This window comes from Grammomys surdaster, unplaced genomic scaffold (assembly GCF_004785775.1).
Source record: "Grammomys surdaster isolate TR1022 unplaced genomic scaffold, NIH_TR_1.0 167, whole genome shotgun sequence".
NCBI lineage: Eukaryota > Metazoa > Chordata > Mammalia > Rodentia > Muridae > Grammomys > Grammomys surdaster.
In genome coordinates, this window is record NW_021604615.1 from 6,451,648 (window position 1) to 6,470,953 (window position 19,306).

Genomic DNA, 19,306 nt, shown 5'->3' on the forward strand with positions numbered 1-19,306 from the left:
GGGAAGGGGACAAGGGAGAGGGGAAAGGGATATTTGCCCAGGAGGGACAAAGAATTGCCTCTGGATAGTAAAGAGACAGACATGGCCTGTAGGAAAATGGCCTATGGTATAAAGGTAAAAATCATGTTAGGATGAGGTGTTTAAAAGGCGTGTTAATTAGGTGGGCTTTTGATTGCTAGACTTCAATACTTTGATAGCTGGTCAAAGTATCAAATACTTTGATACCTTGGAGGTCAGCCTCAGGAGAAGGGAGTGGGCAAATAAGGGACCTTGGTGGCTAGCTTTAGGATGTAATCTAACATTTAGCAAGGCAGAGGGTGTGGGGGAAGGGCAAGGCCCGCCAGAGCTGTGTTTCTGCCTGCCTGATCCCCTCGGTCCCACCTTTTGTTTTATTATCAGATATTGGGTAAGTGGGCATCACTCTCTCTGGCTGCTTTCTGACGACACTGGAGTGTCATCAGGGACCCGAGGAAGCCGGGTTTCTGGTCACGGCTGGGAAGAACAGGCGGTTTCAGTTGCTATCCAGGTTCTGTGGGACCGTCTGAGGCTAGGAAAGTGCACTCTGTGAGGATGGACCCAGATGTAGATTCTGAGGAAACAGTTGGCACTGGAGTTGTTGCAGTCTGATTTGAAGTCTGCTGGAACAGAGAGAGGTAAAGTCAGGATATATATATATATATATGTATGTGTATGTATATGTATATGATGTATATAGATAGATAGATAGATAAATCTGGGATGTACATTTGAAACTTTTAGGCCCATTGTCCTGGTAGTTGGGATGAGGAATCCCAAGACCAGAGAATGGGGAAGAGATTTCACCCTTAGGAAGAAGTAGTCAAGGAAACAGGCTGTAGGCCAACAGGAGTGCTTATCTGGAGTTTGAGAGTCCTTGAGAGGAGCCAGGGACATTTAGATTGGCTGCATAAGGGTAATTGGGGAACGTCTGTCATTGGTAAGCAAGATGCTCTGTAAACTCAGTGCACAACATGTTTGTGGTGACCAGTGTCAAGGAGGGAAACAGAACTGGAGAGACGGAGGGGGAGGGGGAGGGGGAGGGGGAGGGGGAGTGGGGATCGAGGGCAGTGGGGCAGTGTGTGTCAGGAAGTCAGGGTGGCTATTTCTGAGGTGTGTCAGTTGAACAGAAACTTGTGTGAACACCCTGGAAGAGAGTGATCTGGCAGAGAGGGCAGCAAGCATAAAGGTCTTAAGGTAGGAGGGGCATGGCCGGGCCCAGGAAGAGCAGGGCTCACACAAGGAGATAGCAGCTGGCTGGTGGTGTTAGGGTGGGAGCCTGAACTGACTGCACAGGCCAGAGGGTCTGTCTGTGATCAGACTTCTCAGAGCTGCTTGAGGTTCCCAGAAACACTGAGCACAAAGTACAATGAGTTCCTGTGTTGTCCCCCTCGGTCCCCCTCGGTCCCCCTCGGTCCCTCACAGCCTTCCCGTGTCAGCATCCCCCATAGGTGTGATGTGCCTGGTACAATTAATGTCGAATATTGATATGTGATTATTGTCTCAGAGATCAGTAATCAGAGCTTGCTGACCCCAGGGATAGAGGCTGCAGAGTTGAAGATTCCAGGGCCACCCTTGGTAAGAGCTTTTGTGTCACATCCTAGCACGACAGAAGGGCAGGTGAGCACTTAAGGGGCAGAGACAAGCAGGCCAGACGCTCCCCTTTCATTAGACACCCCCTCCTGCTGTTGCTATTAGCCCTTCAAGAGGTCAGATGTCAGCATGAGCTACAGGGACATTCAGATAATAGCAATTAGTAGCCCAGGTCCAGTTTCCTAGGCTCCACTCAGCTCGGGTCATGACGGGTGTGTGATGGTGTCATCCGTTTCACGGCGTCGCAGGGCACAGCTTGACTGCCACCAGATTCTTGCCTTTTCTGGTCCTCTTGCAGCTGTGGGCAGCTATTGATCTTCAAACACCCCCAACATCTGTCTCTGGACACAGTCTAGACAGATGTACGGTGGTTTTTCCAGGTGTTGTCTTCCAGGACGGACTCAGAGGCCTATTTTACTTTGATCCTGTTGCTGTGATCAACAACTTGGGTTTTTTTTATCTTTTTATTCCTCTCTATATTTTTTTATTGAATATTTTATTTACATTTCAGATGTTATCCCCTTACCCCATTCCCCCCCTCCCGCCCAGGAACCCCTTATCCTAGCCCCCCTCCTCCTGCTTCTATGAAGATGTGCTCCCACCTCCCCACCCTCAAATTCCCCCACACACGGCGTCCAGCCTTCACTGGACCAAGGATCTCCTCTCCCACCTATTCCCGACAAGGCCATCCTCTCCTACATATGCAGCTGGAGCCATGGATCCCTCCCTAAGTGCTCCCAGGCTGGTGGTTTAGACCCTGGGAGCTCTGGTTGGTTGGTATTGTTGCTCTCCTCATGGGGCTGAAAACCCTTTCACCTCCTTCAGTCTTCTCTCTAACTCCTCCATTGGGAACCCCATGATCAGTTCAATGGTTAGCTGTGAGCATCTGTCTCTGAATATGCCAGACTCTGGCAGACCTCTAGGGAGACAGCTGTATCAGGCTTCTGTCAGCATGCACTTCCTGACATCCACATTAGGGTCACCCTTTGGTAACTGCACATAGGATGGATACCCTCCATTCCTGGGGGAACTCAGGGCAGGAACTGAAGCAGAGGCTAGGGAAGAGTGCTCATCACTGGCTGGCTTTTTATGGCGTGCCCAGTCTTTCTTAGAGGTCCCAGTACTAACTTTACAGGAGCAGCACCCCCCTACAGTGGACTGAGTCCTCCCAGTCAATCACTGATCAAGAAAATACTGCCACAGACTTGCCTGCAGGCCCATCTCATGGAGGCATCTTCTCAGTTGAGTTTCCCTCTTACCTGATGACTCTAGCTTGTGTCAAGGTTACACAAACAAACTGACTAACTAACTAACTAACTAACTAACTAACTAATTGGTTGCTGGCTGATGTTTTCTGGGAATCCCTGACTCGCCCCCTGAAGCACACCCTGGCTGCTTCCAGTGTTGCCAGCTGTCTGTAAGCTGAGCCAGACATCACCCGCAGGCTCCTGTGTGGACAGACACAAATACCAGCACTCGCACATTCTGAATCTTGTGGTAAGACAGTTTTAGTGTGTACGAATCAACCGTGTAGCCTTCTAAAGGGGTTGTGCCGTTTGGTAGTGTGTCAGCAGTGCAAGTGCGTTCCCATAGCGCTGTTGACACTTAGTCGAGTCTACTCCGGGTTCTATCATTCTGGAGGTGTGCAGGGGGCGGGGCAGATCTCCCTTCTGAGTATATATTTCCTCAAAGATGTTCTGCACAACATTTTCTCATATGCTTGTTTGATGCTGTGGCTTGGGGTCAGTGTCCCTCAGAGCCTGCATGTTAAAGTTGCTCACCAAGCTCTGAAAGACGGTAGAACCTTTAAGCGGTGGGACTTGATCATTGGGGGTGTGCTCCTGAAGGAGAGGCAAGTCCTTGGTCTTTCCCTCTTCCTCTCTCTGCTTTTTGGCTGCCGTGAACGAACAGCTTTCTCTGCTGTGCAACCCTGCTGTCCCGTGCTGTGTTCACCTAAGACCGAAAACACTGGGACCAGGCAACCAAACCCTGAGCTATGAGCTCAGACAAACCTTTCCTCTTTATGAAATGTGCTGTGTCTCAGGTGTTTGTTACAGTAGTGGAAAGCTGACATGTTCTCAACACCAGTGAGCCGTCTGTCTATTCAGATCTTACTTGTCTTTTTGTGTTTTATTTATTTTATGCGTGTGACTATTTCACCTGCATTTATGCCTTTGTACCATGTGCATGCAGTGCATCTAGAAGCCAGAAGGGGGCTTTGGAGTCTCTAGAACTGTAATGAAGACTACTGAGAGCCATCTTGTAGGTGCTGGGACTTGAACCTAGGTCCTCTGCAAGGGCAGCCAGTGCTCTTAACTGCTGAGCCAGCTCTCCCACCCCTTTTACCCATATTTTAAATTGAGCTATCTATTTTCTGATTTTTGAGGTTTTAAGAGTTCTTTCTATATTTAGGATATGGGTCTTTTATTGTTGTTTTATTTTGTGTGTGTGAGAGTCTTGCCTGCATATCTGTCTCTGTATCATTGTGTATGATGCCCTCAGAGGCTGGAGAGGGTGCTGGATCTGTTCCTTTAGAACTAGAGTCACAGGTGGTTGTGAGCCACCACGTGAGTGCTGGGAATCAAACCTGGATCCTCTTTGAGAGCAGCCAGCACTCTTATTTTTTTTTTTTTTTATTGGATGATTTATTTACATTTCCTATGTTGTCCCCTTACCCCATCCCCCACCACCCCCTCGGAACCCTCAATCCCCTCGCCCCTCCTCCTTCTTCTCTGTGGATGTAACCTCTATCTACACCCCCCCACTCCCACCTCCCCACCCTCAAAATTCCCACCCCCTGGGGCATCCAGCCTTCATGAGGTCAAGGTTCTCTTCTTCCACCTATGCCCAGCAGGGCCCTCCACTTTTACATATTCAGCTGAAGCCCTGGATCCCCCCCTAAGTGCTCCCAGGCTGGTGGTTTAGACCCTGGGAGCTGTGGTTGGTTGGTATTGTTGCTCTCCTCATGGTGCCACAAACCCTTTCAGCTCCTTCAGTCCTCACTCTAACTCCTCTATTGAGAACCCCATGATCAGTTCAATGGCTAGTTGTGAGCATCTGCCTCTGAATATGTCTGACTCTTGAAGGCCTCTGAGGAGATATCCATATCAGGCTCTTATCAGCATGCACTTCCTGTCTTCCACATCAGCATCTACCTTTGGTGATTGCACATGGGATAGATACTCAGGTGGGGTGGTCTTGAGACGGCCCCTCCTTCAGTTTCTGTTCCTCACTTTGTCTCCATATTTGCTCCCTTGAGTATTTTGTTGCTCCTTCTAAGAAGGACTGAATCACCCTCACTTGGTCTTCCTTCTTTATGGGCTTCATGTGGCCTGTGAGTTGCATCTTGGGCATTTCAAGGTTCTAGGCTAATATCCAATAATCAGTGAGTGAATACCATGTGTCTTCTTTTGTGATTGGCTTACCTCACTCAGGATGATAATTTCTAGTTCCATCCATTTACCAAGGAACCTCTCAAATTCATTGTTTTTAATAGCTGAGTAATACTCCATTGTGTAAATATATCACATTTTTTGAATCCATTCCTCAGTTGAAGGACATCTGGGTTCTTTCCAGCTCCTGGCTATTATAAATAAGGCTGAGAGCAGCCAGCACTCTTAAAACACTCTGACATCTCTCCAACTCGAGAATATAGGTCTTTGGATTTGTGTCTTATGAATATCTTTCCCCAGTCTGTGGATTGTCTTTCTCTCTCTCAAAGGATTTTGGCTTTTTCTTTAAGTGCTCGTAGGATCCTTTAAAATACTTTGGGCAGAGGAGCGAGGGTGACGTCAGGTTATCAGCAATGGGATGCCTCAGTCATGGAAACATGGACTCAAGAAATAGCCTGTGTGTGCACTTGCGACCTTATTTTTAATCACTGAGGTCAAATTTTCTAAGTGTGTTTCTTAAAGAAAAAAAAAAAAGCATCTCTCCGATGCTGCACCTCACACGGAGCTCTCTCCCAGCTGCATCTGTTTTACTTCAGCCACACTGTGCTGAGTTCAAGAGCCAGTGGCCTTTTATCTCTTTGTCACCCCTGACACTGGTAGAGTCCCTGCTGGCCTTGATGCTGTCCTGCAGGGGTTTAGTTTGCAAGCATGCAGGCTGGTGTCACCCTCAAGCTCAGGGGCCCGTCCGATATTTATAGAACTGCACTTTGCCCTGCTCACCCTTAGCTGTTCCCAACTCATGGCCAGCCGTCTTCCTGAGGGGCTCTGTGGGTTTCACTGTCTCTCAACCATTGCATGCCTGCCCTCTCTGTGTGCTGTTCCCTCCCAGCGCCCGTGAACAAAGGCACAATGAGGTCACCTCCTTGGATGTGGCTTTCTGATGTCTATAAATGAAGCTTCTTGAACAATTCCAAAATCACACACACACCCCAACCCACCCCCCGTCTCTGTCTCCCTTTCCCTTCTCACTCTTTCACCCTCTCTCCCCCTCTCATATACATCAGAATAATAAAAGCAAAGACTTTTTTCCTCTACTATCCATCAAACAGAGAGTTAGAAATGTTATCAGTGCCAGTTTTAAGATACAACAAGCAAGAGAAGAAATAGATGCTAAAGGATCCAGGATATCACAGAAGTGGAGGAAGGAAGCACGGCCCGGAGAGATGGCTCTGAGGCAGAGAGCCCCTCCTGCTCTCGCAGAGGACTTGGATTTCATTTACAGCACTCACATCCGGCAGCTCACAACCACCCAAAACTCTGGTTCCAAGAGACCTGACACCCTCTGCACTCTGAAGGCACCTATGCAGGCGGTGTGCACATAAACTCATCCATGTACACATATACATAGCTAAAAACAGATACATCCTTTTAAACGGAGGAAGCAGTCAGCCAGTTAGGCTCCCAGGATGCCATCCCATCATTTCTGGGCATCCATTAAGCTAGACCTGCAAAGACAGATGACAAAATACAACCGCTCAAGGCGAGCAGTTAAAACTTCAAGGGAAGCCGCTGAGCGCAGACCCAGTTTGACTTATGACTCTCGTGAGCGTTTCTGTCTAAAGATCCCTGAAGATGCAAGAGTGGCTCCTGTAGAGGAGTGGGGTGGCTTACTCTGGCCACATGGCTGGGCGTCTGAGCGGGATTCCTGCCCTTTCCAAGTTGCTTTCTTTCAAGTTCTCACTCCGTGGCTTGCTTATGTAGCATTTCTGGGGGAGTGCTATTCCGGGTCACATGATTTATCTCTAAATATTTTCTTATCTACTTTTGGCACTGGCATGCCTTTGGGATGCTTGCCGCCTCTCTGCTGGGCTGGACATGCTTGTAGAGTTGGTGGGAACCAGGTCCCGGGGGATGTGGGTTAATGTAAGCATAGCCTGGGACATCTCCCAGTGTGACATGTCTCCGGTGTTTCTGAATTACGGTGGGAGCCAAGGCTGTGTATTTCTGTCCGCTGTTGCTCATTTTAGTCTGACCAGTTTTATCCAATCAGAAAATATTTAGTCTTCCTCCCGGTGGCTGTGGCATTCTGTCTGGGAGCTGGGATTTGGGATACACTGGGAACAAAAAAAGCAAAAGAAAAATAAACATTATTAAAGGCTTACAACTTTTTTCCAATAAGCTTTCTTACTAAGCCATGTATCTCTGAGAAGGACTTTATTTGGTAGTTAGCAGCAAACCTTGGCGACTTTTGCTCACCGCCTCCTTTGCTGTCCAGTGGACTGGGGAGAACTGTCTGCAGACTGGCTGGGAGCCCCGCTCACATGTGCTCATTCTGTGCCGTGCTGCAGAGTAAGCATAGAGTGTCTGGGAGGAGTGGGACCCTCCTGCAGCCTAGCTGGTTCAGGGGGTTGGCTGCTGTGGTGTAATAGAGGTCTACTCTGCAAGGATCCTTACACGAGGTGCTGTGCACTAGGGAAGACATGTTGACCTGTGGGAAGGGTGCTGGGTTGGGGATGGTGATTGTCCTCCCCCTAGTTTATTTAGTAATGAGATGCAAGCTGCCTTCTGCTGTTATCATTCTTGAGGGCATCTGCTATTGCCACTGCTTGTGGGGGACTGCATGTTTTCTGGGCACTTACACATGATATTAGCATACAAGTGAAGATTGTCCACACCGTACTCCATATTTCTGGTCAGTTATATAAAGAAAGCCAGGGACTAGCGGGGGTCGGGACCTTGTTGTGTACCCTAGTCTGACCTTAAACTAAATACCTGTCTGCCTCTACCTCCTGAGTCTGGCCATTACCGGCCCGCACCGTCACAACACTCTCTTATGTACTGTGTAGTGGTGTCCATCTTGGGGAAGCATCATGGTTTGTACTGATTTTTTTCAGGTTATGTGTTTCCAGCTGCCCCTGGGAAGCTCTCCAGGCTTAGATCACTGTAGAGAACAGATTACACTAAATGACTGAGGCTGAAAGAGTCCATTTGTGAGTTGAGAGACAAGTCTGTGCCCAAGAGACCACTATTTCCCATAGGCCTATAGGAAACAGTGTGTGTGTGTGTGTGTGTATGTGTGTGTGTGTGTGTGCATGACTCCTGGAGTAAACCTGAAATAGATTCCAGAGCTGCTGTCATTGAAAGAAGACTTCCAGTAGAAGCTGGGCTTCAATGAAAAACCCAGTGTGTGGTGTGAGTGTTTAACAGTTGGCTCCTTGGATGGGGGTCCCTGAGTTCTGGTGTTTGTTGATTCCTGGGTACCAGTGTGATGTCACCAAGTGTGGAGCTGGGGTGAGATGCTCACAGCTCTGTGACATAGTGCCAGCACACCATGTAGCCAGTACCACCAGTGTCCAGAGGGAAGTGTCTCCCCATTTCCTGCCAGGACCTCATACAGGCTGAACCCCTTCAAGGCCAGAGAATGGGCAGCCTGAGAGACCATGTCTCTGCAGACACAGCCAGCTGATGAAGCTCACAGCATAGTTTGGGACAAGTCTTGGAAGCTCTGCTGCTCTCTGCAGCCTTTCCTGGGGAACACTCCTGTACTTCAGCCCACACAGCCTGTTACCAGGAGCACGGGTGCTCGATCAGCTTAGCTCCTTACTGTGAGGTGCCAGTGGATTGGCCTTGGGGCTGATGTCTAACAGGGAGCTGAGGTGTGCTTGAGTAGGTCCTGCCATGTAGTGGATGGTACAGAGAGGCTCAGGGCTCAGAACACAGCGATCTTCCCCACTGGATGGCAAGATTATTGTTGACAGAGTGGGACCTTGGTTCTGGAGTCAGGAGCTTGAGTGACTCCCTGTGGGAGAGAACTGGAATATTCTTTCCCCAACAGCTCACTCCCCGTCTCACTCATTTCATTCACTCACTAGGTTCTGGGGTCTTGAGCACTTCCCAGGAACCTTAGCCTCTGACAGTTCTTATGTCTGGACATCAGAATCAGGTGGGGTTTCAGGGATACATAGTGGCTTTGTGCAGTGAGAACCCACAGACCAGGGACATTGGGCAATGGGTTCATGCTGCTGAATCATGAACAGCTAGCTCTCTCCCCTGGTCTTGGTTGTTCAGGCGGCAAGTGCCCTGAACGCTCACAGCCCTGCTGACCCACGTGTCCTGCCTTCTTATACAGCTGGTCCACAGACTCCTTAAACGCTGTCCGGCTGTCTGTCCGAGACAGCTGCCTTCACTGACACTTTGTTGAGACTGCTGGGGAGGGGATTCACTGCCCCAGCCAGGAGCAGCTGGTGAAGAGTGGAGGAGAAACTGGACAGCTGTGAAGGTCCTGGACTCTGGTTTCAGCATTACTTGGTGGCTAATTTTCATTATCATGTACACTTTGATCAATTATCAAGCATAAAAGTTATTTCTATGGAAACCAGAAAGGTCTTGAGATGATTTCTAGTCCTGATTAGCTCCCGGTGAAAGCTTGCAAGTTACTATTGTGGAGAATCTTTCAAATCATTCCTGTGACCTAACCTGGGCAGAGCAAGTGCTAGGCCCCTGCTGTCACTCTAGAGTGCATGCAGAGCCCTCTGCTTGGTGACCTCGCTAACCAGAAAGCAAGCAGCTGTGAACATTCTTTCACGGGGCTTTTGGTGACTGTGATTTCTCCTGGGTAAACAACTGCTGGGTCCTAGGGAGGAAACAAGTTTAACTGTGGAAGAAATTGCCTGTTTTCCCGTTCCACTCTCCCAGGTCAGGCTCACGGTTGCTTTTCAGCCTTGCTGACTTTGACGTTGTGAGCATTCTCCTTGTTCTCCTTCTGCTAGGTCTGCAGTGTTAGCTGGAGTCTTAACGTGTTCGTGTCTGTGTGTGTGTGCATGTGCGTGTGCATGTGCGTGTGCATGTGTGTGTGTGTGTGTGTACCCTGACGGCTGATGATGTCAGTTTTTCATTTGTTCACTGAATATGTGCAAACTGTCCTTAGAGACGCATTAAAGACTTTTCCATGTTGTTTGGTCCTAGAAATGTTGTTTTTCACCATAGTCTCCGTTGCCCTTGACTCTGTACATTTTAGAAAACACCATGGACTTCTGAAACTTCACAGGTGTTTCACCTGCCCTGAGCTGGTGTCTTGCTGTGTTGCCTGAACTCAAGTGGTAGACCTGCCCCTCTCTCAAGTAGCTGGGACTGCACTTCTATACTAAATGATAGGATCTGCTGTGAACTGAGGCCCGGTAAATATTGCTGGATTAATTTATTATCTACTTGATCCAACAACTCAGTTAGGCTACTGGCCTTAAGCTAGAGATAAGGAGATAGACCTAGAGGGGTCAAGTGACTTCCCTAGTAACATGTTTGTCATAGAGTTAGAGCTACTCACGCTGTTGACCCATTCATTTTCCAAACAGCGTTGTTCACTGATGTTCTAGTTACACGCAGCCATGTACAGAACCAGACTTAAGAGTTATATGGGCAAGGATGTTTTAAGGTAACCCATGGAAAGAGCCTCAACTAGTGTGTCCACAAAATGGAGCTTGTGACCATAAGGACACATAGCCAGTTTGGCTGTCCCTGCTGCTCTTCATAACATCCCTCTCCTGTGTCACACACAAAAAGCAGACCTTTACCCATTTCCTGTCTTCCTCAGATGTACTGCTAAAAGATGAAATTCTTTCTTGTTACTTAAAGGACAATCATAAACATGCTTTATTAAAAAGTGAACAAAAGTGAAGTGAAACACCCAGGGTGTTAAGACTTCAGTGGCCCCAATGGCAGGGACTCTGTGACTCTGGGTTCAGTGACCCCAATGGCAGGGACTCTGTGACTCTGGATTCAGTCCCAATGGCTGGAACTCTGTGACTCTGGGTTTTCTAATTCCTCACTTTCATAGAGATTATAGGAGGCTCTAATGAAGCTTTTAACATTTAAAAGTGTTTGAATGGGTAATAGGCCACATTTGGAGTTTGGCTCTTGTCACTCATAAGGTATCCAAGATGAAGTCCCATTGCAAAACTCCATTTCCATGTGCTAGTCTTTATGGATGGCTACCCAGCACATGCATGGAGAGAACAGTCTGGAAAAGGGTTGGTGCTGGACAGCACTTCATCCTAGTGAAGCGGTATAATCCACAGGTGAAAAACAATCTGAGTCTGTAAGAGAGTCCAGCGGGTAATGGTGTCTGCCACCAAGTCTGATGACCTGAGTTTGATTCCTGGGACCCACGCTTGTCCTTTTGACCCCCCCACACACCATGGCACACATGCCCCACACAAGTATGTGTAACTTAAAAACCACATTTCTCACTGAGATGTAGGTCCCCAAGTAGTTTTGCTTTTTATAGTTATCAAAATTAATGTGTGTTGTTGCCATTATTTTGTATATTCATACAAGAAAAGAAAAGAACAGTTGGCCTATGGTTTCATAATCAAATGTGGAGGTGAAGAAGAGATGATTCTAATTATTTGTGGTAGTTACATTCTATGAAGTTATCTCAAATACTGAACTGCAACATTGTCCTTGGGGGAGATACAGAACTAGGAAACCAAAAGGTCATAATGCACATCTCTTATGTTTAATTTATGTACTTGTGGATGTGAGCATGTGTGCACAAGGTCGGTCATAAAATTCTGTCAACCAATCAATACGTGACCTTATTTTATGGGCATTTTTGGAAAATGTATGCTGTAAGTGTTATTTACAATAAGACATCATCTCAAGTAGAGCACTGTGTAATATACCATACCATGGCTGTGCTGGTTTGTCACCTATAAGCACATATACAGAATGTCCATGACCAGACAGTAAACACAGCACCACACACACATACCGGATGCTGTATAGTAGGAATGTAAATAAGGCCTTGAGGAAAATGCTATGCAAAGATCATGTGGTTGGCTTCATGAAAATGTTAAAATTGGAGCCGGGTGTTGGTGGCGCACGCCTTTAATCCCAGCACTTGGGAGGCAGAGAGGCAGGTGGATTTCTGAGTTCGAGGCCAACTTGGTCTACAGAGTGAGTTCCAGGACAGCCAGGACTATACAGAGAAACCCTGTCACACACACACACACACACACACACACACACACACACACACACACACACACAAAAAAAAAATGTTAAAATTGCACTGTAGAGGGAGCTAGCTGCAAGATCAGTGTGCTTTGAACTCTGACCTTGTGGGGATTGAAATTGTTCAGCAGAAAGGGAAGATGTGGATAAAGATGGCTCTCCCTTAGAAGATTGGCTTTTTTTTTTATAGACTTAATTAAATTGGCTTAAGGCACAAACGCAGTGGAAGCGAGGCTGCATTCAAGCATGGGCTCACATTCTCCATGTCTTAGGATATTTTTTCCAAGGCAGCCTTGCATTGTTACTTTAGCTGCAGCGAGGACACTTTGTGTTGTCTTGCTGGTATTTACTCTGATGCCATGCTTGATCATTTTGAGTGTGCCAGGACTTGGTCAGTGGTTTCTACTGCCCTTCCAGCCCAAATTTCCTCCAGTTTTCCTTCCTGTTGTCAAACATTCCCCACTCATTTGCTGTGTAGTGTTCACTATGGTTTTGATGCTTTTACTTATATTTTCTGTCATACTTTCAAAGTTGTTAAGGCAACTTGGCCAAACCCTTTTCTGACACTCACTGGTGATAGTCAGCTTGCTGCTGCCCCAGGCTGTGTCAACATAGCTGATATTGCACATGGTGATGGGTTTCCAGTAGTCTCACATGGTAGTTTCCTCGCTAGCCTTTGAATGTTAAAAGCTTTACTAAACAGCTTGCCTTTAACGCTTGTATCGTGCCCTGACGAAGGGGGTTAAATGAGAGACATGACGTATTTGGGAGCGTGACAAGAATATGTGCGGGGGACGAACATTTTCAGGTTCTTCACAGAGATGAACGGGGACGTTAAGTTAATAACACCCAGAAGGTAAGGTTTTTGTCCTGGAAAAGTGTTCATGGACAGGGACCAAGCAGTTGTGGAACCAATCCCAGAGCATTCCGGATGCCATACATACATATGTCATCTCCTGTGATCTATAGATGAGGTGTTTTGTCTTAAGTGGTCCTGGGGTTTGGTTTTTGTACCCCATTAGGGTCAGCTTATATTTAAAATTTCCCCTGGGTATCGACACACAATAGCAAGGTTGCGTGGTCTCTGAAGCATCTGCCCAGGAGTCTGAGAAGCTGTTTTCGTCACAGTTTTGTTTTCCAACATTTATGAAAAACACGCCATCTCCTCAGCACTGGAAACCTGTTCTTCAGCATAGCCCTAGCTACAGATAACAAAATCTTTCCTAAACTCTTTATCCGTACAGCCACTCTGAACTGTAAGTCGATACTTTCATGGTTTATCAGTCTCTTAATGACCAGTTGAGGAAACTTTGCGTGTTTCTGGCCCCAGGTAATGTAACTATAAATTTCACTTGCTTTCAGACTCAAAATGCTGTTTAATCCTTTTTTACTGGTCATCTCATGAATCCACATTTTGTTGCTTTTTCATCCTCTCCACAGCTTCATGAGGCATTCAGTGTTGCTTTAGCAATTTTCTGGAGCAGCCTGGTCCACCAATGAATCTTTTTTCAAGTGGATATATTACACTATAACTCATGCCCCAATAAAGCTTATCTAATATAAAGATTTTTTTTTCCCCTGTAGGACACATGACTACCTCCCTGCCCTTAGGAACTCTTTGTCAGCACTCTAGAATGTTTGGGGGACATCAAAACAGTAACACCACCAACTAAAAGTACATGGCAAACATGGTACTAAATATGAGAGATGGCACCCACTTACAGTTTTGAGAACTAAAGCAACTGAGCCTGTCCTTTGTCCATTTAGATCATGGAATGCACACGTAAAGCAAACTTGTTACTGGGAGCGTGCTGTATCTATCCTGGGGTTAAGTGGGAAAGTTGACAAATAAGCCTGTGGTGACCTTATGAATGGGTCTCTTGCAAAAGAAAACAAGGACACTGTGGGCGGTCCTCTTCCCTAAGAACATTTCAGCTGAGGGAGGGGACTCATTTCTCTCAAGAGACCACTGGATTCCTGAGCATAGTGGATAGGTGCTGTGATTTCTCCTTATTTTTTTTAAAATCTTGAATATTTTCAGTGCTTTTGGATGACGATTTAAATACCAACATTTAATTCTTCTAATCCATGTCAGAACATCTGCTCTTTATGAACTCTTAGGTTAAGAAACTTTAAGAATTAAATAAAAAACTTCTCTGCTATATCAGGGTCTTCCTTACATTGTTCCAGTCATGGACTCTGCTCTTGTTTCTCTTAGCGTCTGGTACGGTCGGGTACATAACATAACGTGGCAAGTGTGGCAGGATGCCTCACTTCTGTTGGCAGAAGTACTGGGTGGTAGGTCAGACCTTCCCTCATGGTGAAGGCTAGCAACAGGAGCCTGCTCTGAAGCCTTACCCACAGTGGCCAGCAACTCTGGTTAAGCCTGTGTTTGGGAATGTAAATCTGGGCATTTTCATGACTACCTGCAGAATTTATGCTCATTAATTTAAGCTATGGCTTTATAACTGAAACTGCACTTTGCAGGAACCTAGGTGAGAAAGAAGGGAAGTTCTCTCGAACCTTTTTTGGGGCTGTTCGAGCAGCAGGGGCAGAGATCTGTGCATTAGTGGGGTGCGGCCGGCAGAATGCAGGTCAGGAGGCGAGGATGGGAGCCCAGAGCAGGGCCTGGAGGAGGTGGCTTGGGGCTGGAGCGAAGATCTGCAGGAGGCAGGGCCGGAGCAGAGCCAGGAAGTGGAGTGCGTGAGGAGGGATCCCTGCCATGGAGGAGGCGGGCGCGCACGATGCCGGAGCAGGGCCTGAAGGAGATGGGACGGGTGGTGAGGGGAGCCGGGCCGTGCCGGAGGAGAGCACGAGCTGGGTTGGTGCAGGGCTGGGAAGAGGTAGCCGCAGCTGAAGACGCAGCACTCCCGGGAAGAGACCGCGGGGGCGCGGTTTGACGACGTCACTTCCGGTGCGAGGCGCGCTTCCGGGTGTGGGCAGGGGCGGAGATTGGTGCAGCCCGAGGAAGGGGAGCGGATGAAGCGTCCGGCCCGCTCAGCACCGCTGTGTGTTGCAGGTTTACCCGGAGCCGCGGAACGAGAGCGAGTGCCTGAGCAACATCCGCGAGTTCCTGCGCGCCTGCGGGGCGTCCCTGCGCCTGGAGGTGGGTGAGCGCGGGGCCGGGCCTCGAGGGGGTGGGGGAGGTGGGGTCGGGCTGGGGGAGACAGGGCCGGGGTGGAGGATGGCCGGGGGTCGGGTTGGGGTCGCGGGAGCTGACGCTGTCTGGGGCGACCGTTCCTCACAGCCGCCTCTATGGAGCGGGGCTTCTTGTCCCAGGAAGAAGACCCTCGATGTCTCCTCGCGGCAGCGTGTGAACCCCCATACCTTGTTCTGGTTCCACGAGAACCACTGGTTCATCGTGCTCCTGTGCAGGTGGCACGTTGGTAGTCCCCGTTGCTCGAGGACATCTGTCCAACCCTGAAAACCGCCCTTTGGGATTCCCCAGCATCATATCCAGGTCTGACCCAGCCCTCAGCAGGTGGTCAGACAAGGTCCAACCTGAAATGTCGAGGGCCAAACCCCTCTTGGTCACACATCCTCATATGCCGCCTCTGCAGGCCCTGGATCCTCCACCCATAATGCTTACGTTAGAAAACTCACGAGCCTGAAACTGGGGTTTGTAAAACCTGCTTCTGGGGACTACTCCGTGGAATGTCTACTCCGTGGAATGAACACCCTTTGTGGTCCTTCAGTGCCAGTTCCCCAGGGATGTCGCTGTTTCGTTGCTTTTGTTATTCCTGGGGAGGTGTTGTAGATCTAGAAAACTGGCATTGCTTTTTTTGGGTGAGCTTTGCAGTCACTTGCGATGTTTGCAACCTCACCGTGTGAAGGATTGGTACTATCACACGCACTCCAGTCCTGTGATGACCCCGTGTAGCTTTCCTTTCCTGGTAGGCCAGTCTTCGTATGTTTCTTGAGATGAATTGTAGAAGCCGCCCAATCACTTTTGGAAAGTGTATTTAATTGAAGTTGGACAGATTCACGTGTTACTGTTTTTTTGTTAATTTATTTGATGTCTTCAAGGAAATTGTTGCAGATAATTGGGTAGTGGCTGGGCAATTTCAGAAAGCCTCACAGCTCTTTAAAAATGGGGTGTTGGCTTCCCTTGGTGGCACCGGCCTTGCTGTTTTAGTGACTGGAGATTTACTTTGTCTGACCTTTGTCATAGGATTCTATCCATATACGCCTGGGTTTTCTTTATGTTACAGTTTTTTTTACAGACTCACCCTACACATTAAGATAAGCAGTGTAAATTGCTATAAGAAATTGCTTTAAAGAAAAGTTGCCCCTTTCAAGCTTTGCAGAGGTTGTAAAGGCTGTTGTTGTTTCATGTAACAATGACTTTTATGGCTCTGAGTTTGTCCAGAGATGCTGTCAGAACTCAACAGGGACCTGTCCCAGGCACCTAGAGCAGCTCTGACACAAGGTCCTTGCTAAGGATTGGTTACTGAGAGGATGAGTCTAGAGTTACACTTGTGATAGCAAATAGGTTTACCCTTGAAAGAAGAAAAAAGACCAATTGTGTCTTATTTTGTGTTAATTTTAAAGAGTAAATATCTCTTCCAGTTACTTAAAGTATAGTAGAGAAAAATAAAAAATTTTCCTCAAGGTTAGTATACCATACTTAAACCCCCAGTTTGTTCAGCCATCACATTTTAGGAAATTCCTGGAGAAAGGAATGGCTCTAGTTCATCCATCCTCTGTAACTGTGAGGGGAGAGGCCTATTCAGGGAAAGACCTAGTCTTCCATAGACAAAGCCCTGAGGGAAGCGCTTTGGACCTTTGAGCAATACTAGGACTGACACATTTAATATCCGACAATTCTCAAAAGATAGGAGACTGAAAATATTTTAAAATTGAATGAGAAACAAAACAACTTAAATTCCAAGTTAGCTTTTGTTCTTAGTACTTAACACCAAGGGGCTTTCCCCAGGGTGTTGTTTCAGACTGGATCGAGTTAGTAAGAAAGGTTGTCTAGCTCACCCCACTTTAGCTCCTAATGATTTCATTAAAGAAGAGAAACTTACCATTACCATATCAGTTATTTTTAAGGCAGTGTGCCACAGCACTTGCTCAGAAGTCAGAGAGACTGATGGTTGTTTCCTTGACCATGTGAGCTCCAGGGAGTGAGTTCTTTAGCTTTAATGGCAGTGGCCTTTACCTGCTGAGCCATCTTGCTGGCCTCTTATTATTATTATTTTTTTTTACAACTTATTTTCCCACCAACCGTTGTCCCTAAAATATTTGGAGCAGGTGCTAGGGAGATAGTTTATCAGGTAAAGTGCTTGGTGTGCAATCGTGAGGTCTGGAGGAAAAGGCCAAGTGAGGTGCTCAGGATCTTAGTGATGTGATTTGGAGATAGTAGGAGTCCCTGGGGCTTGCTGCCCAGAGAGGAGAGCCAATTTGCCAAGTTCAGGTAGAGACCTTACCTCAAAAAAAAAAAAGTAAGTGGAAAGTGGCTGACAGACATCCAGCGTTTACTTCTGACCTCCACGTGCATGCCCACATGCGTACATGTGTATGTGAACTTGGAAACATTAACATGCTCACACATGTGTATACATACATGCACTTATATTTTCTGATTTGTGCAGAAAACTGGGCACAGCAGTACCAGTCTCTTTCCATTTATATCTATAGAACAACCAAAACTGTGGTAGTGGTGGTGCTGTCGGCAGTGATGCTGTGCTTGGCGTTTGCAAACAGAAGTACCGCAGTGAGTTCACTGTGAGACAAGTTACCAAGTCCTCTGTCTGCAGTTCCTCAGGTGGAATGGCTGCAGAGATAGAGAATTCGTTCTCTTATTTGTTATTGTTCTGTTCTCAGATTATATTAGGTATATTTGTTGATGATCACAGTATATTAACTGTCAAGATTTTCTTACCCAATAATGATAATTAAGTACCTGAATGATTGAAATGCGAACTGTAGCTATCCAGAGTAGAGGCTGCCTTCCTCGAAAAAACTGGTTTTTCTTGTCACTCCCATGATGCTTGTAACCAGCTTTATTCAGTATCTAAAATTGGTGTTAGAGAGATGGCTCAGCGGTTAAAAGTACTGCCTGCTCTCCAGAGGAGCCTGGTTCAGGTGCTGGCACCTACGTGGTAGCTCACAAACATCTCTAACTCCAGGTCCAGATCCGATGTCGGTTCTGGCCTCTGCAGGCACACACACCTGGTGCATAGATGTGCATGCAGGCAAAGCGCCATAAACATGAAATAGTAATAAAAGCAAAACCCCTTAAATTAAGGCCACATGAATCTAGTTCCAGCTGTGTTTTTCGAAGCTTAGCCCATGCCATGGCACACAGCATCAGGGATATTAGCAGCAAAGATATGAAATGCAGCAGTGTACTCTGATTTAGTTGTTCATCAGAGAAATATCCATTGTTCTAAGAGTTTAGTTGTATATTACACATTTGCAAATGTTATAATTCCCACTTTTTATCATGAATTTTGAAAAGTTGGAATTTAGCACTATTATAAATGGCTGTACTTCAGGTCATTTTCTAGAGTCTAAGTTGAAATTATGAAGTGGGATCCATGTTAGCTTTGAGCGTTTCTGGCAGAGTCCTCTGCCCAGATGGCACTGGCCTTTCCAAGGCGGGGGACCTGACAGAGCAGTGTGTCACCACGCTCTCCTGCTGAAGAACTAATGTTGCTTCCAATACAGTATCTCTGCTCTGGGAAGGAAAATGAGATTCAGATGGATTTCTCATGGCTGCCAAGATGATTTCTGGGAGTCTGTCAAGTGACGCAAACCACACTCTCTTTTTTCCAGCCAGTTCCGGCTCTGGTCCACATGTGGGGCTGGAAGGGTTAATGACCCAGTGCTACAGTCTTCCACTTGTAGTCTCACACACCAGATAACATCAACATCATTTTCAGCTTTAGTTAAAACATTAATTAAAGGATTAACTGTCTTGTGAAGAGGCCATCATCCAAAGGTCTCGGTGGTTCAGAACAGAAATGTATTTTGCCCTTCCTCGTTCTTGGACGTTTTTGGCTTGTACTTTTGGTCTTTCAGTTCATTAGAGATTAAGATGCTAACTGTTCGCATAATGTTTGCTCCACAACCTAGTTTCTTAATATGGTCTAGTGTGGAGTTTCAGATGTGTGGCTACATTGTGGGGTGATTAAGCCAAGCTAGTCGCCATCTGTCACACCATAGACTTTTCTGTGATGAGAACATGCTAAGTTCTTTTTATAGCACCTTCACATGTATGTTGTGAGCTGTAGCTGCCACACTGTGTGGTGCCCACTGAAACTCATTCTCTGGCTACCTGGACTCTG

The 19,306-nt window shown here is 47.1% G+C and overlaps 1 protein-coding gene across 3 annotated transcripts in view; it reads left to right on the top strand.

Annotated features, from left to right (window-relative positions):
- Window positions 1-19,306, top strand: part of Arhgef7 (Rho guanine nucleotide exchange factor 7) — a 109,680-nt gene that overhangs the window by 19,012 nt on the left and 71,362 nt on the right. For all 3 annotated transcript variants that reach the window (XM_028766387.1, XM_028766385.1, XM_028766384.1), the window contains exon 2: window positions 15,031-15,117. In XM_028766387.1, coding sequence (XP_028622220.1) covers window positions 15,031-15,117 — 87 coding nt within the window. The remainder of the gene's footprint in view (window positions 1-15,030; window positions 15,118-19,306) is intronic.